Here is a 27,642-nt window from a genome sequence, read left to right on the forward strand (position 1 = left end):
GAAACAGGAACTGGACTCCTTTGTTTACTTCTTCCCATTGGCTATGGCCGATCACGTGACACGCACGTCAAGGCATGATGGGTTACAGGTGCATGATGGGAAGCCTATTTATTTATTTATTTATTTTTAAAGCTAGATGTGAGTGTACCAAAGGCGCATGAACCTCCAGTAACGTGTGACGTGCCACCGTCTTGTGAGCCTTGTACACATTGCCTCGTACATTGGCTACATACAATTGTTTTACGGGATTAATTCACCTGGGGAGACAGCTGCACATTTCTCTTTTGGGACTCTCGAGCTAAAACGTTTTGGGAACCCCTGCTATAATGTATATTTAGCAGTTTCCTGTAGATTGGAGTTTTGTTGATGATGGAACACTCAGTTTGCGTACCTGGGAGACAGCGTTGGTGGACATTTTGACACGTTGTTGGAACAGAACACTCAGAATCCGGTTTTGCTGTTCCAGGTCAAACACGCGTGTTCTGAGCTTCAGACATTCCTCCTTCAAGTCCTGAAAACAATAAGAAGAGATACACAAATAATTATGGGATTATGAACCTGACCTTTTCAGACAATTGAGATCCTGTAAAGTCTCCAGTGTACAAGAGGCTGTGTTTATGAATTTGAATGTGGTTTTTGAAGATGTACTGTATACATGTGCAGGTGCTGAACAGTCTCAGGGGCTTCACTGATGTCACAGTTGCATATAGCCTACAGTATTTAATTATTGTCTCACACCCTAGGGAGCTGGACAAATTGACAGTCCTTGATGTCTGTGTTACAGGTTACAGGTTGTTACAACGTTGCTTATATTAGGTCATGTGAGGGGGTTGGCATTTGCTCTCGAATTCTACCCTCTTCTGCTCCACCCATGGCGATTGCAATGGGATGCGTCACCAAACTACATCACAGTATTTTGGCATACCATGCATGTGTACAGTATGTGGCCAAGTCGCATCTTTTAGGCTTGTTTTCATTGACTTGGCTGCTTGTTTATCTCACAAAATCTGGCAACACTGGCCCTCACTAGCCAGCCTGCACTGAGGCCCACAGTTGAATAGAGTCATAGATATACAATCTGTGAATGTCACCAATGTATTTTTGATTAGAATTTTAGGTGACACAGACAAACAGAAGGATACAACAGGTACAGTACATGGGGGGCATGCATTGCATGGTCCCCGAGTAGGCCTACTGTATATCAAATTCTAAGCCATGCTGGCATAGCCTATACCATTGATCATTCTTAGCCTTGCTGACATAGAGCCACTCATCATTGTGACAGCCATGAATCCTCTAATTGATTGTAATGAATAGCTGAATTAAAATGCATCAATATGACAAACCTTTTGTGTCAGCAGTGCCTGAACGACTTGATTAGCCACCTAGGAGGAGGGGGAGGAGGAGAAGAAGAAAAGGTTAAATGAGTTCCATAAATTAAAATGCACAGTGTTATTTTACAGATAAAGCATGTTCTTGCAATGTACCAGACCCGGTCTGAAAAATGACATTCATCAAAACTACATTAGTTCGTAGATTATATCATTTTTGGGGGCTGTAGCGATGGAAGTCATAATTGATTGATTTGACCTGTTTTTATTACCACTGAGTTCTGACCACTCTGTTGCGTCGAAAAAAACTGTTCAACAAGTCAAAAGGAGGAGGTTCGCACTCAGAAATAGATAGATTGACACAAACGTTTTGGATATCCAGCCTTCATAATTGTGTGTCAGTGTGCACGACGGACCAATATGCTGGATATCAAACAAGAAAAACGTTTTGCTTGTATCTCCTCTTTTCGATTAGCTAAATTGCGTTCCTCAAACATCATTATAGAAAAGGCTCTTCTATGTTGAAAATGCTTTACAAATTTTCTCGCAGGCCGTCTTGTCTGATTGGTCACGGTCAATACATCAAACTTGACTTCCTGAAACACTCTAGAAGGCTCATGAATATTTTACAAAAAAAAGTTACTTTAGCAATGACAACTTGGCCTAGCAGCTGGTTGTAGTGGAAAATCTGACATCAGAGCAGCGTTACTTGTTCTGCATGTTTGAAGGTCCTCAAGAACTAAAAGGTTGTTGGGTTTTATTTAATCTCTCAAGACAGATTCAGAGCTCTGCGACTTGTTGCTAGTAGGAATTAAAACAAAGACGCACCACCGGAAGAGGAGGGCTGAAGGGTCGACATGTCGTCTCTACACTCAAATATTCAGACTCCACCGCTCTCTTTGCATCACCTTTTTAGTTTTTTCGATAGATGCTAAATTACTATGCAGATACACTGTACTGTATGTTGGTTACATGTTCACGTTTTGTTATTTCATGGACGGGGGTCCATGCTTACTCTGCTAATACATCTGAATACACAGGACCTCAATGGAAATAAGCCATGGGCTTTTTTGGTTATCTTTTTTAGCATTGTTTTGTATAAATCTGTATCACTGTACCCGTTTTGAAAACTGTTAATACAAGTATTCAACGAAAAAAAAAAAAAAAAGATTATAAGACACTGCATAAGTGCTGCTAAATGCCTAAATTGTGACGGATGGAAAGATGGACGCATGGCTGGACAGAGAGGTGTTTGGATGGAAAGATATAGTAATCAAGAAAAAGAAGGCATAGGCTACCACCCATTTTGTAAAGTTGGAACTAGTCCACATGGGTAGGGGTGTCTCTCTCTCTCTCTCTCTCTCTCTCTCTCTCAGCTTCTCGTTCCCTGAACAACCTGAGCTGCGTCCGCCTGGTTCAATTAGAGTGTGCGATAAGCTGGTTTTCCCTCCATGGAATTCAGTACAACACAGAGTTGAGTGTTACTGTAGCTTTGAAACTGCCGGCTCATTGGGGTTCTGCTACAGTACATCTATGGACTTGTGTAACCCTTGATCTGTCTGGCAGTTTTGTTTATCTTGTTCTGCGTGGTGATGAGCTCATAACACTGATGGCTGAGGCTGATTTAAAAAAAGAGTCAGTACTGCAAAAATACAATTTCTGAAAGGTAGTTTTGTGTGTGCAACTGTGGGACTGTACATGCCTGCCTGCCTGCATCTGTGTGAGAGTGCATGTGTTGCCCAGTCCTACATTTAAAATGTGTGTAAACGCACCTTATTCTTTCCAAATGCAGTGAACAGATTACAGGAAACACTCACCTCATCCAGACAGCGTTCATATTGTTTCCTCTGATTGTCATTCTCCATCGATAGAGCAGAGTTCTCCGTCTGGAAGAGAAAGACAACTACAGTTCAACACTCTCTGCATGTTTAGCACATGCCTGCCAATATTTTATGTTCACATCCAGCAAATGTTTCCAAGTCATGCAGTACATCATTATGTACTGCATGACTTGGAAAGGACTGAGGAGGACTGAGGAGGACTAGTCTAGTCTAGTTATAGTATGACCGAGAAAGCACCTACGTACTACTGCACATAACATGACCATGGGATTTAGATTCTTCCCAACTGACTGATGTTGGCTTTTGATTCTATTAATTCCTCTATGGGAAGATCTTATTTGGCAAGGAGCCTAATGACATTTTGAGATACAAGACACGCACTCGCACATGATCTCAACTTGAACCATATCCTTCACCTTGATGTTGAGGCCCACAGATGAATAGTGTATGTTTTATCCCCATCTGAATACAGACAGACAGACAGACAGACAGACAGACAGACAGACAGACAACAATTCCTGATTGTTGTTTTCAATGCGGCTGTAAAGCATCAATTTAACAAAACTGTTGGTGTTTTTCTTTTTAATTATTTTGAATCCAATCAACTTAGATTTCCTAAAGACTCTCTCCCTGTGAGATCAGTGGAAGTGAAGTCTCGCTGGCAAGGGATGGTGTTAAATGGATGACGCTATAAATCTAAGGTGCCACTGCCAACCTCCATTTTAGAGAGGGTCTCAGTGTCTGGGAGGCTGACACTAAGATACTCCACCCAGGTGTAATTCAATTACTGATAGAAAGGGTTAGCCCGTGTGGGGGCAGCATCCATTCCGGGAAGACAGGAGGTGACTTTCCACTGAAATGAGGAATGCAGTAAATCAAAGAGAGAGTTAGTAATCATCATAGACCTGCTGTGAGCTGAACATCCAAAGCCCTGAGAATCACAAGCGGTTGAGCAAACAGGATTCAAAGAACATCAACTCGAATAGTTGCACATATTCTGAATGCCACAATGTGAAGCCGTATATTGGCTGCATACTCTTAACGCTGCAAAGTGAAGCTGTGAGCTGAGGCAGTGGCACACAAACTCAGGGGCGTTACTAGCGCTACGCAGACAACGCGACCCCGGGGGGGAGGGGGGGGAGGGGGCACTGGCTGATCAGCCTGCGTCAGGGCCCACTGACATCTAGTTACGCGTCTGCCCAAACTGATTATAGATGTTCAAAAATGAGAGTTTGCTGCAGCAATTATGACTGAGTCATTCTTGTTACATAAAGATTCGATCTGGCCGCTGGTAGAGCCATGAACAAAGATACGGAGAAGACAGACCATACAAGGGAAAAAGTGGATTGGCACTAAAATGTCTTCCTTGCATAGTGTGATCAACCCAACATTGCAACATACAAGGTATATAAAAAAACGTCTACAGGGAAGTGTTTATTGCAGATATATAATACTAGAGGTTTGGGAGGGTGGTTCTGGACAACTGGGTATCCGAGTTTGAAGTCGATCGGTCCCATGTATGCACATAAATAGGAATGCTCCTATATGGGCATAATGCATATGGGTTGGATCTCTGTATCTGTCAGTCCTTGTCTCTTTTATGCCTATATTTGGGCTGAATGATTTGTTTGCGCCTGATGCCATGACGACACATTGAGACAACATACTCCATTTGGGTGTAGCCAGAGCTGGCCGTGGTTTGTTTATGGTTATGTTGTCATAGTGACATGGTTTGTTTAATATCAGAGTGACGTGGCCGTGGTCCCATTAGCCAATTTTAAAACGCTTGGGATGCTAATGTCCACACGTCCTCTCAAATAAAACCGCAGGGTGCCTCAGATGCGTGCACATGTCTTTAGGTCATTTTAATGATATTAAACAGGATCGCTGAAATCCTTTTTTTGACAGCGGCCGTTGCTAGGCAACGCCTTGCTCGTCTGTCCCGAAGCTGTTTTGCTTCCTGGTTTACGGGCCAACAAATCTCGCTATTCTCTCTAAATCTACACCGCTGTCGGTTTTGACCAGAACGGCGATGTTCTGTCCTCATTTCTGACTTAACCAAGCATCTCGTTTGGAATATTAACGCTTCTAAAGAGACTGATTAGCGTGAGGTAGTAATGGAAGATTTCACATCCCGATTTAGGGGGGGAAATGGAAGGCGGGGCTTTTTAGAGTAAAATCTGCCTCATCTGCAATTGGCACTTTATTCTGAACAATTCCCCGGCAAAAATAGTGTTTTAATATAGATATAATATCAAGTTATCTTGCACATACAGTAGTGACTACTTGCTGCTTTTAGCTCAAAATACTAGGTACTGTTACTATCAATGCTATAGTATAACCACAGTGCAAAAATACTGAGTCAAATATTATTAGTATTAGGATCAAAATATAGTAAAAGTAGCAAAAGTATGACGAATGCCCATTTCGGAATCATATTATGTGATAATAATATCATGCTATTGGGCAATAATAATTACTGATCATTAACCATTTAAGACCTAGTTTATACTGGATATTTGAAAATAGCTGATCTACAATGCAACACGTGCTTGTAGATAGGCTATTTTCGAAGAAATATGTATACAGTATGCTATATTACGAGCATATATACATATTTCTTCAAAATATTCATACTTCTTCCACCACTGCACAGCATGGATCAAATGGCATTCATTAATTTCCCATGACTGGGCTCACAGCAGTGTATGAGAACTCTGACTGTGTCGTTTCTGAGGAAACAAAACAAAGTTTAAAAGGCCATGTTTAGCACTGCATGCATACTATGGAAAGGTCACTCAAGCCTTGAAAAATAATGTGCTGGTTGGGTCTCACCCCTGCTATTGATGTGATATAACTTTGCTTTTACAAATGAGTTGTATTGATTTACAATCTGGCAGAAGTGAAAAAAGGGGAGAAACAATAAAAATACAAAATAAGAACAAGCCATCCAATATTGTATTCCATTACAATTTACTTTATAATAATAATATTACTAATAATATTACTAATAATATTAATAATATTACTTACAATACATTTTACTTCGCTTGATGGGTACTCACTTGGGGCACAACGACTACGCATAGATGTGGAATCGATAAAAAACATAATTATTAATGAGATAAAGAAATAGACAAAGGGGAAAAAGGGTATTTAATTTCAACTCCTACAGAACATTCTAAATTGACCGCGGCCCCTTGGGGTTGTATTCTTCAAATATCTTTGCCGGAAATAGCAGATCTATAAGCTCACAACACATTGTGCCATGTTTATGAGCTTTTGAGCTTGTAGATCTGCAATATGCTTTGCCCAGTCTAGGGACGTTATGTGGTTTCGTGGTTAAGGAAAGTGCAATTTTAATTTTAATATCCATTTTGAAATCAAATGACTTGGCAAGATGGTTCTTTGTTTGCTGCCACTCTCCCAACTTGCTACGTTTCTGGTCAATGTTGTTGGCATGCGGTGAGCATCGCATCCCATGCAGTGAGCATGGCATCACACTGTGCAATGTGCATAATTGTCAGAATGATGACGTGGAGAACGAAGGGCTCTTTTTAATGAGCACAAAGACAGCAAGCATCTCCCGTGTTTACGTATTCATCCTTCACACTCTCACACACATTGTGATACTCAGAGTCTAATTCTTCACGGTAGATTATACGGAAGCCCCTAAGTGTGCTGTAATGGCCGGAAAGTAGTTTAAAAAATAAAAGAGAGGGGGAGAACAAATCCATATCGTTCTTCTCCAGTTTCAACCTAAAACTTTAATTACAAGTGTGGATTAAAATAAAGGCAGCATCCGTGAAAAAGGTGACGGTCGGAAAGGCATGGGACATCCTCAAAAGGATCCATTAGAGTGGAGGAGGAAATGGAATATGTAATTTATTCGGTTTATCTAAGCCATCCGCATTAACGACAGAGTTGTTATGTCTACTCTCTTAAAAACACTTAAAACTTCTGCAGTTGAAGAAACAAACAAACAAAAATCAGTTTGCTACTGACAATGAGGTTATACTGTATCTTCCCTTCTTCTCTGGAATCCTGCCTCAAAGCAGACCAGAGGTACAAAACTGTCGTTCCCTGATGTCATCACTAGGGACACATGCATCAGTAATCACTACTAAGCAGGAACTGGGGATGGCAATGAAGGACCAGAAAGTCTGGCGTGGCATTGTGAAATCCATGATCTCGACCGCGGTCGAAAAATGATGATGATGAGGAGCTTTATATTGTGTTGTATAACTCAGCAGTCAGCACGCTATACTGTAGGTTAAATGTTACCTATTTAATTATTTTATCTCATTTGACTGCAAGGTATAAATAATAATAAAACAGAAGGAAAACTAATTAGCCTAATAATAATTAATAAACACTTTATTGCACATTAGGTGAAAATCCACCAAAACACTGAATTGAATTGTTACATAATTTCTTTCAGTTTCAGTGCTAGTTAATCCTAGTTTAAATTCATGAACAACTTTCTCAGCTGCTTTGGCTGTGCCTTGCTCTATATTTAAACCGTTTTTTCAGGCAGTGGCTCAGGAGGTAGAGTGGACATCTGGGAACCAGAGGTTTCCTGGAAGTATCCCCATCTCCTCCCATTTTATATTGAAGTGTCACTGAGCATGTCTTGAATACTTAACCCCTAACTGCTCCCTGCGCGTCCACTGGGGGGACTGCACCGGGAGCAACTAGAGATCACTAAAAAAGTAAAAAAAAGTGTAGGTCAGTGAGGTAAACATTTGAGAGTGAAAAAAAAAATACATATACTCGTACATTAGTAGTAGGAACTTAAAACGGCAATGTTCATAGATTACCAAGCCCTTCCGAGGTGTTAAGGGAGTTTGAGGGCTGAACAAGTGGGGCATAATGTGAATGCCCAGCATACTAATGTTCTTACACCTACAGGTACAGTACACCCAATCTAGTGTCTGTTCCGTCGTGGGTACATACCCACACTACCCCATATGGGTGTGGGGTTGGAGTGACACACAAGTGGGTAAGGAAAGGAAAGGTACTATGTTTACCCAGGGTAACTGGACTAAGCTCAAGAACTTGTTTACAGCCAGGCCCTGCTCATAGAACATTTCATGGTAGAGGTTCAATGCCTTGTCCAAGGGCACTTCAGCGGTGGTAATTTTAACGTGCCGGTCCGGGGATACGAACTAGCGACCTTCCGATATCAAGACCGCTCCGCAAACCGTTCGGCCTGTACCCACGAAGGAACAGACACCAGCTGGTGTAATGTACCTAGCTGCATAGGCATACATTACGTGTACTGACATGATTAACATTCAGAGTACCTCAGATCACCTCACTTCAATTTGTAAAAAAAAAGGTTTACATCAATTTGTAAAAAAGTTTACATAGCATCCTGGTTTGTTAACAGTTACCCAGTGATGTAATGTACTCCATGGACACCCAGAATTCCATATTTGGGAATAGCTGACTCATCATGACAACAAGGGTGTCACCTCCGGACAGTTTAAACAGTAAGCACCCATGGTCTCAGTGAGAGATTACTGTAGATCCCCACTATGAATTCCACAAGTCTGTATCAGTGCAGGCACAATCTAGACTCTTCAAAATCCTCTCTATGTAAAATATGTCACCCTTAATTGCACTGGGCTTACGATACATGTTAAAAGCCAAATATCCCTCAAGAGCGTCATTAAAGGCGTTGTCAGACATTCCCAGTGAAGGTTATAGCAGCTTCAGCGGGCCACTGGAGCGCTACAGCAGTCTGGTCAGAGACGGCTCCCTGCGGGAGGATGACCATCAGAAGGCTGTGATGCAGAAGTTGGATCAGTTGCACAACACCCTGAGAGGGTACACAAACACACCGTCGTCTTTGTTTTCAAAGTTCTTCACAAAACCCAAACCGCCAAAAGGTTGCTATATCTATGGAGATGTTGGCACGGGAAAAACAATGGTAATGGACATGTTTTATTCACATGTTGAAACAGAAAAGAAAAAGAGAGTCCACTTTCACGACTTCATGTTGGATGTTCATAGACGCATACATCGGCTGAAACAGAGTATGCCAAAGCGGAAAACGGCCAAATACTATGACCCAATTGCATCTGTTGCTGAAGGGATTAGTGAAGAGGCTTGCCTTTTGTGCTTTGACGAGTTTCAGGTCACAGACATTGCCGATGCCATGGTGCTCAAGCAGATTTTTGAGAAGTTGTTTTCGAATGGCGTTGTTGTAGTAGCCACTTCTAATCGTCCTCCTCACGACTTGTATAAAACTGGACTACAGAGGGTAAACTTTGTGCCTTTTATTGCTGTTTTGGAGCAGTATTGCCAAACTCTTTGCCTGGATTCAGGAATAGATTACAGAAAAAGGAACCGTCCATCCGCTGGACAACTTTACTTCCTCTCAAGTGAGCCTGATGTAGAGGCCAAACTGGATACAATGTTTGATGAGCTGGCCTTCAAACAGGATGATATAACGCGGCCACGGGTGCTGAATGTACATGGTAGGAAGGTACGTCTGGACAAAACCTGTGGGACCATAGTTGACTGTACATTTGAGGAGTTGTGTGATAGGCCTTTAGGGGCCAGAGATTACCTTGAGATATCTCGACTGTTCGACACCGTCTTCATTCGACACATTCCTCTCCTGACGCTTAACAAGAAAACACAAGCCAGGCGGTTCATAACACTCATAGATGTTCTCTATGACCATAGAGTGCGTGTAGTGATTTTGGCTGATCACCCATTCGAGAATATATTTGAACATGATCATGATGGGGATCATGATCATGATGAGAGCCACGTTCTCATGGACGACTTGGGCCTGAAAAGGGACTCGGCCAGTGGTCTGTCCATCTTCAGTGGAGAAGAGGAGGTGTTTGCCTTTCAGAGGACAGTGTCTCGTCTCACCGAAATGCAGACAGAACAGTATTGGATTGATGGGGACAGGAGTATAAAACCTCAACAAAAGATAGTATAAGATTGGTAACACAAGCTCTGCTCATTGCTCACAGAAGATTACTTCTTTCTATCTGTCAAAAGATAACAGTCCAAACAGAACACTAGTCTTAACACTTCTGTGTGGATTATCTCTAGTAGAATCAGCAACAATAGAATGGATGTACAGTGTGTTCAAAGAGAAGTCTGAGAATATAGTATATAATAATATATAATAATATAGAGAAAGAAGAAACTGCCTCTGATGGAAGTTGGTGGTTCTCAAAGGCAGAGTCTAGATCGAGACAAGTTGGAGACTTGTGAGTTTCGTAGTGGGCATCTAATCTCACTGAAACCTATTCTGTACGCCTCTTGTGAGTGTCTGATGATTAGTGTGTTATGCCCAAATATGGGGCACCATATAACCATAGCAATCTAGGTAGCCGCAGTGACTTGATATTAATAAAATCACACCCGTGTGAAGTGAGGGGCACTCTTATAATACATAATCTCATTTCGGCCAATTAGAATTTGCGTCCTCACCTTTGTCTTCAATGTTTGTGTTTACACAAACACTCAAAGCTGGCCATTCATTGTCAATGGCATTTACTGTTTGTGTTGGTACAATGACGTAAAACTGGCCATTCATTATCAATGGCATTTAATGTTTGTGTTAGGTCGGACAATGTTTGTGTTTACACACACCCTCAAAGCTGGGCATAGAAGGGGCCAGCGCTCCTCAACAAACCTGGATGAAGCGAAAGCCTTTTTAACAACGGAATTCAGGTGATCTGAAATCATCTGAATTTGCTGTCCCCGTGCATGTCAGTGATGTGGCTTAAGCATCTATCTATTCTAAACCCTAGATTCCAAAGGGTAGTATAGTATAGCCCTTCCTTTTTCCACTCTATACTAAAAAAATATATATCTTCATAGAAAATAACCAATCTTCAAGCTCACAACTTGTCACAATGTGATGCAGTTGCCAAGTTATAGATCAGCTATTATTGCAGAGTTACGTTTATGGTTGAGAGCTGTTGGTGTGAAATGAAACTAAATATACCTAAAGATTGACTGATCCACAGTTAAGAGGGAAATTAACTCAACTAAACTCTTCTGAAGACGTCACATGGGGCGGTGAGACTTGACTGTCATCACAATGTCACAGGTTTGACCTAGCTGTTGCATTGCACCCCATCATCCTACTAATCTTCAGAAAGATCACGACTCACACTGTAGTATGTGGATACCATTAGGGTGGATTTATACTGTGGTGTGGGAGGTGACAGTCAGACAGTGTGATCAATAAAAGTGATCTGAAGCCCTATTACTGCAGGTGTGAGACTATATTCTCTGGAACACTGGTTCCAAATGTTAACTACACTGTCTGCATTTTAATTGTCACCTCCCAGATAAAATAAGTTCCTTGGCCACTAATTCCCTGTGTTTCTCCATCCTGCAGAACGTTAATGAAACATTCAATACTGTTATAGTCGCTGTCGGAATGTCCAACACAGTTACTTTTCAGGAAATGCAGATACTGTGACTTGTTGGATCCAATGTAGTTACGATTTAGTCACAACCACTTTCAATCTGGCATCTCTAGTTTGGGTCTGGGAATGTCATTGTAGCATTTATGTAGATCCAATGTAGTTACGATTTAGTCACAACCACTTTCAATCTGGCATCTCTAGTTTGGGTCTGGGAATGTCATTGTAGCATTTATGTAGATCCAATGTAGTTACGATTTAGTCACAACCACTTTCAATCTGGCATCTCTAGTTTGGGTCTGGGAATGTCATTGTAGCATTTAAAAAATAAATCACAAAAGAATAATCACACCCGTGTGAAGTGAGGGGCGCTCTTATCATCAGGCAATAACAATTTGCGTCCTCACTTTTGTCTTCAATGTTTGTGTTTACACAAACACTCAAAACTGGCCATTCATATAGCCTCGACGAGCTTGCAGGCTTATGAATAGGCAAAAGTTTTTTATACGTTTTTTTGGCGGCTTACGCCTTTTATTGGTTTTTTTGAAGGGACAGACAGTAGGCTGACAGGAAACGGGAGAGAGATGGGGGAAGACATGTAGTAAAGGACGTGTCGGGCTCGGGAGTCGAACCCGCGGCACACTGCGACTGGATTACCAGTCGGGTGCCCAGACGGTTACGCCACCGCCTGGGCCAAGCAAAAGTGTTGTTAATGTAACATTGTTAAATAGTATGTTATGTAGACGGATGCCACGTCATTGTTGTGGAGTATGAAATTGGACATCATGAAAAAACATAACAAAATGGAATTATGCAGATAGATAGGTTTCTCTCTCACGGTGATGATATACTGTGCTATTTGTTCTAGTCTGTTTCTATACTGTTTTTAATGCTGCTCTATACTTTTCTAGACTGTAAGTACAAGAACAGTCATGTGTTTATTGTTGTGACCAGATAAAAACTGATTACCGTATATGAATATTACTTGGCAGCTGAAACTAATTATGATTGGTGGCTATTAATGTTAGATTATCTCCAGTGATCATTTGTGCATCAGCTGCTAATTGAAACAACACATCAAACACTCTTACAAGCGCAGTATCAGTGGATATGAGCTTCACTCCATCCAAGACAAATATGACAGACATAATATTGTCAGCAAGCTTGCAGACACATCAAAGACCCTCCTACACTTAAGACCAGTTTAACGCACATCTCCAAACAAAAACTATGTATTAATATCACAATGCATAGATTAATTACGTAAACACTACGACTGTATCCATTCAACTGACAAGGACCTGTCAAACCGTGGTGCTGAGACAGACTACAGAGCAGAGAGCACAGTGAATATATTTAGGAATGGGAATCTAGCAACACACTTTTTACGGCTCCATATCAAAACTTTTACTTAGATGAGAAGACCATATACCAACCACAGACTGTTTGGCTGTGCAGCCACAGAGTCACTGGCAGTAGGCTGCTAAATAGCTACTGTCCGTCCCACGGACAATCAGGCTACACCAATGTACATGCACCATGAACACTGGTGCTACATGACAGTTTGGATATCAAGACTGTGCACGCGTGCACACAGACACAGACACAGTAAATGTACATACACAGAGACGTGTAAATAGTCATGGACACACAGAGCGTGCACACAATACACACATGGATAACATTGTAGAAGTGGGAATCATGCACGCAGCACCGTTAAGCACATTAAGTGTACTGCGTAGATTTTATTACTTCCGATTTGTGCTCCAGTTGACTCAATCTATTCCTTTCATGTTTTTATTCACTATTATTTATTTTAAGCTTCACTGGTTTCCCAAAAATTGGCATTTCAAAATGGAAAAGGAAAAGGAAACTAAGGTAGCTACTGTTTTTTTAATGGGAGAGTGTTCGTTGAGGAGTTTAATTTCCTCAGCTTCACATGGAAGTGTGATGTGGGAGGATTTCAACAAAGTAGATACAAAAAAGAGAACAGTGCAGTGCAAAATATGCAGCGTAAAGTTTGTATATCACATGGTGTAAGTCTGGGATGAGTTCACGAGCGAGTCACTGTCGTATATAGAAATCAGGCTTTATTGACTATTTGAAATGTATTTAGAGGATAAGGCCCTTGAGATGCATCGTTTTCAAGGGGGTTCTCATTGGTTTTAGTGTTACAATGTTACCTCCAGGGCTTTGAGTCGTTCGAGAAGAGGCCTGCTGTCCTCCAAATTCTCCCCAACTTCATCTCCTCCTCCTCCTCCATCGCCTGGTGAGCTGGGCCCCTCTGCTGTGTCCCCTGCAGGGCCCTCTGGGTTGTCCTGCTGTTTCCACATCTCCTCCAGGAGTTTGTCCTGATGATGATGATGATGATGGTGGTCAAGTTAAGTCAATCTTTATTTCTACCACAGCAACCAACCATTTCTGGATCAGGGCCCACTTGAAAATCTTGGAATTAACCTACGTCAGATGGGTGGGCTGCATGTATTTAGTATGTTTTTTTTAATGATCCATCGGCTTAGATTAATCAAACCAAGTCCACACGCACACACGCGCGCACACACACACACACACACACACACACACACACACACACACACACACACACACACACACACACACACACACACACACACACACACACACACACACACACACACACACACACGCGCACACACACACACACACACACACACACACAGGCTAAGCCTCACTAATCACATCATAAACTTGTCTCAGTAGTGCAACTAACAGTAAACTTCTAAGTACATTTCCTGAAACTTGGAAAACATAAGTGAAATAACTTTCTCACTTTCTCTTGTTAAAAGTTCCTTATATCCTGTGTGTGTGTGTGTGTGTGTGTGTGTGTGTGTGTGTGTGTGTGTGTGTGTGTGTGTGTGTGTGTGTGTGTGTGTGTGTGTGTGTGTGTGTGTGTGTGTGTGACAACAATGTCACTGTTGCAAAAGGGCAAACTTGAGCGAGTAAAGATTTAATTAAACAAGGAACCACAGACAATAGTAAACATGACTAGGAGGTAAAAACCTAAGGCCTCTGGACAAGCACAGCTTGTTCCAGATACACATCCCCCGCATCATCCCTTTCTGTGTTGTACTGTACCTTGTATGCTTTCATGAGGTCCAGAGGGTCGACTTTGGACCCATCCATTAGGTCGTGGCTCTGCAATAGAGATCTCACCGTCTCCTCCATGCTGCATTGAAAGACAACAGGTCAACTGGTCACAACAGTGTCTTATAGGGGGGGGGGGGGGGATGGCTGTAAAAGCTAGTAAGTAGATTAGAAGCTGTCTGTCAATGTGTATGTCCATTTGTCCACCAGAGGGGGCTGAAGACAAACAAATAAACGTGGCCTGAAACTATGCACACCTCCTATACTGTAACTACCATAACTCAACTAGCGAAATTAGCTGATCTACAGTAGAAGCTTGTAGAGATAAGCTATTCTCAACAAATGTTTGACGAATGTTTGCCTATTTTGGCTGAATGGTTATCCATTCTTTCAGAATAGGGATGCTGAAATAAAGATCGTCGTAGATTACTATGGAAACCTGCAAAACCAGTCATTCAGTCAGTCCGTCACACCACCATATATGGAAATCAGTCCTTCACGCCTCACAACACGTCATGTCACCATATATGGCCGTAAGTCCGTCAGCCATTAGAGAATTAATTCCATCGGTCTACAGTGTATATCTGAACCCATGCCAAAGCGCCATCGTTCACCCAGCAGTCTGCCGTCACCCCGGTGGATGCGTGCACGCACTTCTCGCCCTTAGGGTGTCTTACTGGTTTTATATATCAAGGTCAAGGTCAAGGTTAACCATCAACACGACACAAAGATCATGAGCTGCATGAACCCTAGTGCCCCAGTCCCTATTCTGGGGCGAACATTCTTTGAAAATAACTGATCTACAAGCTCAAAACATGTCGCCACGCTATACATTGTGAGCTTGTAGATTGGCTAATTTCGGCAAAAGAGATTTGGTCCGGAGGGAAAAAAGGAGCTTGCCTAGTATGAAGCCCTGCGGGACCCCTGATGTGCTCACGGCTCAAAGTGAAAAATCTACTCTCTTTTTAGTTTATATTATTGCTCTACCAAACAATCTTCGTTCCTACTCTCACCTATGGTCATGAAGTGTGGGTCATGACAGAAAGATAAGTTCGCGAATACAAGTGGCCGATATGAGTGGGAGGAGACCCCGGGGCAGACCAAGGCGCAGTTGGAGGAAACACTTCGACTCACTAGCCTTGGAACGTCTTGGGATCCCCCAGGAGGAAGTCACTAATGTTGCTCTGGAGTCTGGAGAGGGAAGCCTGGAGCTAGACTCTGGTGGAGCTGTTGCCCCCGCAACCCGACTACAGATAAGTGGTTGAAGATGGATGGATGTATTCTATTCGGAATGTACACTAACATATAATAGGGGCTGTATAATATATATGTACAGTCAGATTGTTGCTTCATAGGCCTATTTGCAATAGGATTACTGTACTGTACATTACACGCTTTGCTGGCAGCAAATAACCTATTATATGGAGTTATTCTCCACTGTACCCATCCATTATGTCCACATTTAAAACCCTCTGATGAATACACAGCCCACAATGTATCATCTCTATAAACACCCACATTGATGGAGCTGACATTTGTTCAAAAGGCTTATACATACAGGCCGCCTTGATGAGTTATAATAATTGCTTTCCCCTCAGAGGTGTATATATGTCTGATGGAAAATGACCACGCAATTTGTTATGTTACCCTAGCTGACATATTACCCTTGATGCAGGCGGCTCTGCTGTTAGCGCCATTAGCATTAACTGGGGTCCTCCCTATATGTTCCCCAGGTTTAATGTTCCCCACTCCCCCCGCCCCCTGAAAAACTCATGGTAACATAGAACCTGGAGAACATAGAACCTTTTTGGGGAGGCAGGGGGAGTGGGACATTTTTAACCTGGGGAACATAGAACCTTTTTTGGGGGGGGCAGGGGGAGTGGGAACATAGAACCTTTTTTGGGGGGGCAGGGGGAGTGGGAAGATAGAACATTTTTGTGTGGCAGGGGGAGTGGGAACATAGAACCTTTTTTGGGGGGGCAGGGGGAGTGGGAAGATAGAACATTTTTGGGGGGCAGGGGGAGTGGGAACATAGAACATTTTTGTGTGGCAGGGGGAGTGGGAACATAGAACATTTTGGGGGGGGGGGGCAGGGGGAGTGGGAACATAGAACATTTTGGGGGGGGGGGGCAGGGGGAGTGGGAACATAGAACATTTTTGGGGGGGGGGCAGGGGGAGTGGGAACATAGAACCTTTTTTGGGAGGCAGGGGGAGTGGGAACATAGAACCTTTTTGGGGGGCAGGGGGAGTGGGAACATAGAACCTTTTTTGGGGGGCAGGGGGAGTGGGAACATAGAACCTTTTTGTGTGGCAGGGGGAGTGGGAACATAGAACCTTTTTTGGGAGGCAGGGGGAGTGGGAACATATAACCTTTTTGGGGGGCAGGGGGAGTGGGAACATAGAACCTTTTTGGGGGGCAGGGGGAGTGGGAACATATAACCTTTTTGGGGGGCAGGGGGAGTGGGAACATAGAACCTTTTTGGGGGGCAGGGGGAGTGGGAACATATAACCTTTTTGGGGGGCAGGGGGAGTGGGAACATAGAACCTTTTTGGGGGGGCAGGGGGAGTGGGAACATATAACCTTTTTGGGGGGCAGGGGGAGTGGGAACATAGAACCTTTTTGGGGGGCAGGGGGAGTGGGAACATATAACCTTTTTGGGGGGCAGGGGGAGTGGGAACATATAACCTTTTTGGGGGGCAGGGGGAGTGGGAACATAGAACCTGGGGAACATATAACCTTTTGGGGGGCAGGGGGAGTGGGAACATATAACCTTTTTGGGGGGCAGGGGGAGTGGGAACATAGAACCTGGGGAACATATAACCTTTTTGGGGGGCAGGGGGAGTGGGAACATAGAACCTTTTGAGGGGCAGGGGGAGTGGGAACATAGAACCTTTTTGGGGGGCAGGGGGAGTGGGAACATAGAACATTTTTGTGTGGCAGGGGGAGTGGGAACATAGAACATTTTGGGGGGGGCAGGGGGAGTGGGAACATAGAACCTTTTTGGGAGGCAGGGGGAGTGGGAACATATAACCTTTTTGGGGGGCAGGGGGAGTGGGAACATAGAACCTTTTTGGGGGGCAGGGGGAGTGGGAACATATAACCTTTTTGGGGGGCAGGGGGAGTGGGAACATAGAACCTGGGGAACATATAACCTTTTGGGGGGGCAGGGGGAGTGGGAACATATAACCTTTTTGGGGGGCAGGGGGAGTGGGAACATAGAACCTGGGGAACATATAACCTTTTGGGGGGGCAGGGGGAGTGGGAACATATAACCTTTTTGGGGGGCAGGGGGAGTGGGAACATAGAACCTTTTTGGGGGGCAGGGGGAGTGGGAACATAGAACCTTTTTGGGGGGCAGGGGGAGTGGGAACATAGAACCTTTTTGGGGGGCAGGGGGAGTGGGAACATAGAACCTTTTTGGGGGGCAGGGGGAGTGGGAACATAGAACATTTTGGGGGGGCAGGGGGAGTGGGAACATAGAACCTTTTTGGGGGGGCAGGGGGAGTGGGAACATAGAACCTTTTTGTGGGGCAGGGGGAGTGGGAACATAGAACCTGGGGAACATAGAACCTTTTGGGGGGGGGGCAGGGGGAGTGGGAACATAGAACCTGGGGAACATAGGGAGGACCCCCAGCCATGCTACCGTACATTTTAGACTTCAGAATGGACCCATATTTAGGCTGTGAAAGGGGTCTATAGCGGAGTATAAATCTGGTTCTGTCTGATCTAGACATACTATGATGAAGATAAGATAATGCCCACATGCATTTCATCCTGTTGTAGCCATAATAATCTCAAGATCTGTATTCATCATTATTAGACCACTAATACATGGCACATCTTCTGTCACTGCAGATTCAGAAGTTACATTATCATAATTATTATTAGTTCCACAAACACCATCATTATCGCCATCTCAATCATCAACAACAACAAGAACAACAACTACGTCATCATCATCATCACCACCACCAGGAGCATCAACATCATCATCATCATCATCACCACCACCAGGAGCATCAACATCATCATCACCACCACCACCAGGAGAATCAACATCATCATCATCATCATCACCACCACTGTGTTCAAGTTTTCGCTACCCAGTGATCCATTATAGAAAGTCTTTGAGCAATGGCATCTAGTATCTCATGCGCAGGCAGGATGTCATAATTCATCTACTTGCATATATCGCTCAATGTGCTAGATATAATAATTGAGGTGGTTCACAGCTCTGGTCTTGGGAAGCCAGAATACAACTCATGTTTTATTCTAACAGGTAGGCTACTTAAATCAATTCAACTGGTGTCTCAGGACAAAATCTTTCCCCGTTTTTAAAATGTGCCACAGTCAAAGTCTGGGGAAATTCCCACATGTGGACAGTAACAATATTCTGCACAATAACAGAGACCCTGCATCACATTATGAACACAATGTCTGGCTCACTGCACTCAATAATGCTTATAACTAAATCATGATGCCAAGGAAAAGAATCAGTTATTTTTGAACTGCATGACACTCACCCCATGCTGTTCTCCCACCTGACGCCACGGAAGCTTTAAGGAGGCCTACAAACCACAGCTCCCAGTGCTCTCCACAGCTCCATTGTGTGTGTGTGTGTGTGTGTGTGTGTGTGTGTGAGTGGGCACTGAGAAAGTGGGTCTCGGGGATTCGCTCTCAGCGGACTGTGTGGGGAGGAATGCTAAGCGCGGAACGTTCCCAGAAATGGGAAGACGTCAAGACGGAAAAAAAACAAAACCCCAACCACCCACGCTCGCTGTCTCACTCTCCAGACGTCCCCGGTCCTGTGTCCCTGTCCCATGACTCTGGCCTGGCAGGGGGGGGAACAACTTGAGGTCAGTGCGGCCGCAGACTCTGTCTATGTATTTGGGCCTCATTCCTGGAGTGCCACAGAATGAATGCTGGATGTTATGTTGTCTTTGCTCTAAATGTGTTAATGTGTAACATGATTGGGCTTAATGTCACACTATGTATGGAATGCAGAGCCTCGGCACAAAGATGCTTTTGTTCTTATTGCTTATCCGTCATGACATAATTCCCGTACCTTAACAGAGATACAATGGCATCTGGTTTGCATTATGGATGTGATTTCTTTGTCCCAATGAGATTCATCAGTTTTTTTTCGGTTTTTTTCAAAGATAAACATGATTGTACAGCCGTGTTCGTGTACAGCACTTTTCAACACAAAGTTGCAAATTGATTCACACATGCCCAGCTGACCAATTAACACATCAGACGGGTGGGCTGCATGCATTTAGTATGTTTTTTAAATGATCAATAGGCTTGGATTAATCGAATCAAGTTCACACACACACACACACACACACACACACACACACACACACACACACACACACACACACACACACACACACACACACACACACACACACACACACACACACACACACACACACACACACACACACACACACACACACAAACAAATCACTGGGACAATTATGTAGGCTATTAATTTGACCAGGTTGTAACATGCAGAACTACAGTATAGTCATTACAGATCATGGCAGATCAGGCATTATGCTGCTTTGAGCATGTTTATGTTCCAGATTTGTGGACTACCTGTTTTTAATTATGGGATAACAGAGAACAAAGACGACCCTGATTGATGGAATGTTACTGCCCACAGAGTCAAAATCTGTTTTACTTTTAGGAGTTAAATGTGCAAAACTGAAACAACGCTTGAAATGATTTATTTCAGTAGGTGACAGAAAGAGGACAGACAGATATGTTGCCAGAGTTCAGTGTCCTCATAGCTATACAATTGTAATTCAACACTGAGTATACTGTATACTACACTGCGTGCGTGCGTGCGTACAACGTGCAATTTAGCACTGTTAAATTCCCGTGCGTACAACGTGCATGTTAGCACTGTTATATTCCCCACAATTTATTTGTTGTTGTTTAGTTTAGTTTATACTTTATTCGCACAATAAAACAGTACAAAAAAGGTAACATCAATAAAATAGAAGTGTGTGCAGGTGAGAAAATAAACCCATGGAGGGCTTGCCCAAACAATATTGCAATAAATGAGACATCCCGTGGTAGAAGATCTAAGTGTCTGGAAAGGGGTGTAGGACTGGATCATGTTCTGAAGGAAAGGGAAGTGTGCCACGACATCCTGGATTATTTGAAGGGGTCTGAGAAAGCATGCCAGCAAAGACAGTTAGCAACAGTCAAGCCTGCCCTGGACAAGACTAGAAAGCCTAGAAAGAATGGATCTATCCTTCCGGATGCGTGCAAATTTACAGGATCGAGTGATCATTACAAAGTGTTACCTTGAAGGGCAGCTGACTGTCCAAGACCACTTGTAACGATCGTACAGGGGGCAGAACTGCTAGACAGGAAGACATTCCATTCGACTCTTCAAGTCTCTTCAGGTTCTCATGTATTTCAGCTTTCATTTGATAAAGTCAATCTATAACATATAGCCTGTGGCACTTATTGTTATTTGTTGGCTACTGTACGTCTCCACTGATGCTTCACATAAAAGGAATCTCCATTGCATTATACTGGAGGTTTCATGCAGTTTCTCCATGACATTTTGCCACAGGCTACACTTTCCAGAAGCCTCTGACCCCAACTCATTGTGCACAACACTGTGTGAATGGATGGCCTAGTTTCACCCACACAGCGAGTGACTCAACCCTTGTCACCGCTCTGATGACGAGCCAAACGGGTAGGCGAGCACCTCACCGTGGAAAACTGGAAGCCCATCTGTTGCTCTCTAGGGTTTTCATTACTGTATAGCTGCAGCACTACAATACACCTGAGTATAAACACCTGAGCCTTACAAGACAGGCAATCTTATTTATATCAGAGGGGTGGTTGTACCATAAATGTAATGAATGGATGTGATTCATGGCAATGCTGTGCTTCCTATTCAAACACTACTCAATCCATGGGGTCTCAGTGGCGCATTTTGTTCAATACAGAATAGTGTCTGCATGTGAACATATAAGTACCGTTCTTCCAGGGGGTCCCCAGCTAAATGAAGAAAAGTTTAACTACAAGAATAGTGGAATCTACAAGCTCACAATGTGACACTGTTTTCACTATTCTTTTTAAATATTTGCCTATAGCATGCACCAAGTAGGGATGTCAGATTGAAAGTGATTAATTTCACCAGCTAGAGAGCATGTCCTCTTTAACAATGACTAATAATATCATAGGTTTCTCTCTCACCCTATATACTTAATAATAATAATAATAAATAAAAAAATGCAGGTCTATACTAAGCAATTGGGTTGGGGGGGGGGGCGCAGCTGTATCACACACAAAGAAATACACAAGCACGCACAAAGGTCTGTGTGTGTGTACGTGTACGTGTACGTGTGTGTGTGTGTGTGTGTGTGTGTGTGTGTCTCAGACTGCCACAACAGCTGCGTTTGCTTCCCGCGTTCACACTTGTATATAGGTATCAATTTGGGGGCGCTTGACATGAAAATGTTCGACAACTGATGCGCTACCTCTCTGTTTTATACCTCTACTAAACTCCATTTGACACACTGGCACAACATTCCTCTGGTAAGCACGGCGCCGTCCTGATTAGCAAACCAATGACACCACCACCACCACCCTCAATGTCCATCATCATCTCTCTACCACATTTCCTCAACGCGTGGCAAATTAAATCACTGACACTAATCACCAGAGCCTATAATCTCACACTTCACTGAGCACAGGCAGATGGGTTCAGAACCTGGAGTGCGAGAGGGCTCTCAGCTCAGCAGTCATTCTGCAGTTGGCTGGACATAATGCCAGCTTATTACTACCCCTTATGAACCCGCTGAGAAGTACCAGCCATCAATGAGAGAGGAGACAAACGGGAATGTCAGTGCTGGAGGCAGACACTTCATATGAAGTTTCAGAGAAAGAGTGCGCGCGCGTGCGAGAGAGAGAGAGAGAGAGAGAGAGAGAGAGAGAGAGAGAGATGAAATTTAGATGTTATTTAGACTGATGCCAGGTTAATTTGTTAACCTGGTATATAGTTTGTATAGTTTCAATGTACAGAATACACACCATCTTTTGACATTATACTGCTTAGACTGATGATAGATTATTAGTTTACCTATGATCCTAGATTACTGATGCACTACACTGCGTCTCTATGCATGTGCGGTTATTAGTATGACTTTTATGAATTAGGCTTGGGGGTATTATTCTCGCCGGTGTAGCTACAGGGATAAGAGCGCCACAGTTTGACGAGCATAATATCATAATCCGACAGATTTTGATGGAATTAAAACAGAGATACATCTGCTTATCTCTCACTCCTCCAAACTGGAACACAAAACAGAAAACACTGACATGAACTGTCTGGAACCAGCAAACAACAATAAAAACACACTCCTCTCATGCCCTCACATCACCTCCCCTGTCCTCCCCTCTCATATCCTCCTCTTCTCTCCTGGCCCATCCTCTCTTCTCGCTCTCCTCTCCTCCTCAAGACATTTAAATTGTACTTTAAGGATAATCTGTCATTTTGGGACCAGGTTGACCAAATACCTGTAGAAGCTTAAAAATCAAACACACCTGAGAACTGTTGCCATGGATACAATTCAGTTAATTGACTGCAGTCCCCCCAGGTCTCCCTCTAGGATAAACCTATTATACCAACTGTCTTTGTAGAAACTAGCATATCTACAAACTCACGAGTCACAACACGTTGCAAGATATCTGCTATTTTTGCTGAACGTTTCCCCCAGAATAGGGATGCTAGGTTTCAAGCGGTTAAGGTTCAGAAGACTTTTATTAAAGTAGGGTTAGGTTTGCGTTGCTACAACCTACTAGACTTCATCAGGGCCCCGTGAGCAAATACTACGACATATCTATACTGGAGTCTGGATATACATACTAAATTCATAAAGAAGGGGTAGCGGCTGTGGCTCAGGAGGTAGAGCAGGTCGTCCAATGATCCCTGGGTCAGCGGTTCGAATCCCGGGTCCTCCTGGCCATATGTCGAAGTGTCCTTGGGCAAGACACTGAACCCTACATTGCCTCCAATGAGTTGGTCGGTGTGAGCTCCCCACCATTGGTGTGTGAATGTGGGAAGTGAGGACGCTGACGACGACTGTTCGCCGCTTCACCTCCCAATGTATGAATGAATGAACCATTGTAAAGCGCTTTGAGCACTTGGAAAAGCGCTATAAAAATGCAATTCATTATTATAAGGAGGGATCTGAGAAGCTAGGATGGTTGGGTTCAAATTCTCTTCTCTCAGTCCCTCATCTTAAAAGTATGTCACGCAAAATAAATGAGTCAGGGTGGTCATGGGTGCATCCAGACAATACCAGCTGTGTGTAAACTGGTAAACATGATGTTAACAGTTTGTAATATACAAAGTATGTGAGTGACTGACAAAAGAGCTGATGACATACAACTCACACGCACAATGTATGTCAGTGACTGACAAAAGAGCTGATGACATACAACATACAGCGTGCGCGCGCACACACGCACACGCACACGCACATGCACACACACACACACACACACACACACACACACACACACACACACACACACACACACACACACACACACACACACACACACACACTGTAAAATATGATTCACCACTGCCATCTGGTGGCGGACTCAGAGATGAGCTAAAACTAACCCTAACAAGAGCAAAAGCACTTTTCCTACATGGTAAATTGTGCATTTATATAGCGCCTTTATCCAAGGCTCTTTACATAGATTGTGCATTAAAGCAACTTGGACACTCAGGCATGAAGGAAGCATGAGTTCAATGTCCCACATATATAGGGACTAGGTTGGCGGAGGGTGTGTAGAGCGCAGGATCACATTAGATAATTGACACAGGGGTGAAAAATGGGTTACAAAATCGTGGGATAAATAATTATATATATATATAAAAAAAAGATTGTGCATTATTCACCCATTCACACACACATTCATACACCAATGGTGGCGGAAACCATACAAGGCACCAACCAACAAATCAGGAGCAATTTGGGGTTCAGTGTCTTGCTCAAGGACACTTCGACACCAACTCTGGGGGAGCCCAGGTTCAAACTGGCAACCTTGTGGTTACCATCCGGCCACTCTACCCCTGAGCCACCGTCGCCCTGCAGAGGGTGGTGACACAAAAGAGGGTTACTATAGGGTGTGGTCACACCTAATCTGAGTTCCCAGTTTAATTTTCCCGCCAAACTTTCTCAAACAAACTCCCAATGCTTTTCAATGTAAATCCTTCTTTTTGCGGAAATCCGCGAATGGCGGATTAAAAACAAACTCAAAGTCCCATTGAATTCGTCGCATAGGCATAATTAAAGTTCTTATGGGACATTCTCACAGGGTGAGCATTGTTATGTCAATGGGAGATGCCCAGTACAATCACAGTATTATGCTGATCATTTGGTGCTGACCAGTACAACCACAGTCTTCTACTGTTTATAACTGGGAGCTGACCAGTACAACCACAGTCTACTAATGTTTATAACTGGGAGTTGACCAGTACAACCACAGTCTTCTACGGTTTATAACTGGGAACTGACCAGTACAACCACAGTCTTTAAACTGTTGGTCAGTGGGAGCTGACCAGTAAAACCACCGGTTTCTACTGTCGGTCAGTGGGAGCTGACCAGTACAACCAGTCTTAAGACGCATTCATAGTCCAGTTTTCCGTAAGAGGTGACCACCGAAAACTACAACATGACGTCACGCCGCGGTGGTCACCGCTCACACAACACACCTCTCTGTTTTTACTAACACACTGGTCACCTCTTCACCGAAAACTGGACTATGAATGAATAGGCCTTCATCAAAGGAGATCATTTCACATGATTCTCACAGCTGATCTGGGATTTGAACATATAACCCACCGGTCAAAAGCCAAGCTTCATCTGACACAGTTTAATCACAACTGCACTGCACTATAAGCTTCACATTAAGCTTCTCTCAACTGTAAGTAGAACACTAAAGTACCACAGAATAAGAATTCCTTCATGCATGCAATGCAAACACAGGTACACACACACACACACACACACACACACACACACACACACACACACACACACACACACACACACACACACACACACACACACACACACACACACACACACACACACACACACACACACACACACACACACACACACCAGTTTTAGTAACCATAATATGGCTATTGTATTAGTCAATAACGCTGTGTAGTGTGTATATATATATATTTGGATTGGATACATATTATGTATCCATCATTGTACTTACAGTCAGAGTCTTGTAATAAGGATAAAACATTTATGTCTTGATCAATGCTGTGTACAATCACAGTCAGAACAAATCAAGATGCATTTCACAGTCTTGTAATAAGGATAAAACATTTATGTCTTGATCAATGCTGTGTACAATCACAGTCAGAACAAATCAAGATGCATTTCACAGGAGCTGCAGTTGTCTATTCAACCCAAGAAAAGGAAAATGCATTCCCCCTGCCAAGAACATTCTTAGAACAAAAGGAGAACAATGATTGTAGAACAATGGTTCGCAAAGTGGAGTTTAGACACTTACACCTATTTTAATTTTTGCCTATTCAAAAATTGCTCACAATGTGTTGTGATGATACACGTCGTGACCTCGTACTGTATCTTGTATGTGGACAAATCTCTTATTGGGCATCTCTGGCACAAACATGCGACCGTGGCCAAATACATATAAATTTGGGGGTCTTTTATATGAAAATGTTAGAGAACCACTGAAAATGTGTTTACATTAATGTTGCAGTACTCAGCACAATCACAAGTTTACTGTTGATGTTTTGTGTGTATCGTGTAGTCATCATGGAATGAGTCTTTTAAGGTCAGTTCAAGAGTAATGAACTGAACAGCATTTGTCTACTGTATGTATGTAGGTGTCTTGATCCAAGGGACTGTCACTGTGCCACATTAGAATTATTCATTATCTCATTGTTAATCAACCAGATGATCATAGTCAACACATACTGTTTGCTCAGACAGTATGACTATGCTGCAGCACATACTGTAGTCCAGGAGCCCCCTCTTGTGGCCAAGATTATTAATACATTTCTTTAATTAATTGCCCTGAATTAATAATTTCCCTGCAGATAGTGCTGTTGGATTAGTGTCAGCAGCTTGGTTTCAACCTACTCATTAACACAACCTCAATGTTCTCACGTGTTCTATTTTTAGATTATAGCATGATGATGGTGGTGTTGTTGGATAGCAGGCCACAGAAAAAGACGAGTCAGAGTCTAGATGGTGTCCAACACAATATGAAATATACGGTAGGCCTAATATGCTAAATGTGTTTACTTTGTGGAAGCATCCGAACATAGTCTTTCATTAATTCCATCCATGGTAGAGCAAATACACGTTACAGATGTTTCTGTGAGGTATTCACATATTCTGCAACATATGAAGAATCTGATCTAGTAAAGTACATTTGGAAAAACAGGTAAATCACCCTATATTGTAGCCTATACAGAAAATTACGTGCAGCCCTTATTGGATCCATGACAATATGTATGCCTTGAATCTTACATAGTCGCCTGTCTCCGTGCAGATCAATGAGCCATCCATGAGTCACTAATGTAATGTCACTCAGAAGCTACAGTAGATGTGGATTTGCAGTAACTATGAGGCATTACATGGTTACCATTGATTATGAGAACATGATTATTATAAACCATAAATAAACCCCGAGTTTGACGTCACACCGTTTCATTCATTTGATAACTGGCTAACAGCCCTCCGAGATCACCCAAACCGGCATACAGTACATCTTTTATGTATTTTCATTCATTAATAATTTCATACTACATTTTAATTGACTGTCGTGCAAAAGCAGCCGAAACAGCCAATCTGCAAGCTCCAAAATGTGTTGCACTGCTATTTTAAAAATCTATT

The 27,642-nt window shown here is 43.0% G+C and overlaps 2 protein-coding genes across 3 annotated transcripts in view; one reads left to right on the forward strand and one right to left on the reverse strand.

Annotated features, from left to right (window-relative positions):
* LOC310867301 (nck-associated protein 5-like) overlaps positions 1 to 27,642 on the reverse strand; it is a 72,647-nt gene that overhangs the window by 31,056 nt on the left and 13,949 nt on the right. For both annotated transcript variants that reach the window (XM_083777244.1, XM_083777243.1), the window contains exons 2-6: positions 14,695 to 14,785; positions 13,764 to 13,931; positions 3,149 to 3,217; positions 1,347 to 1,385; positions 392 to 511 (exon numbers count right to left, since the gene is read on the reverse strand). In XM_083777244.1, the coding sequence (XP_083633370.1) occupies positions 392 to 511; positions 1,347 to 1,385; positions 3,149 to 3,217; positions 13,764 to 13,931; positions 14,695 to 14,785 (487 nt within the window). The remainder of the gene's footprint in view (positions 1 to 391; positions 512 to 1,346; positions 1,386 to 3,148; positions 3,218 to 13,763; positions 13,932 to 14,694; positions 14,786 to 27,642) is intronic.
* On the forward strand, positions 8,814 to 10,133 carry LOC310866386 (AFG1-like ATPase; the record flags this gene model as incomplete). The annotated part of the gene is made up of 1 exon (XM_083775992.1): positions 8,814 to 10,133. One exon carries the CDS (start codon positions 8,814 to 8,816, stop codon positions 10,131 to 10,133), a length of 1,320 nt encoding a protein of 439 aa, XP_083632118.1.

The sequence above is a fragment of the Protomyctophum parallelum genome (assembly GCF_964188405.1).
Source record: "Protomyctophum parallelum genome assembly, chromosome: 11".
In the NCBI taxonomy this organism is placed as follows: Eukaryota; Metazoa; Chordata; class Actinopteri; order Myctophiformes; family Myctophidae; genus Protomyctophum; species Protomyctophum parallelum.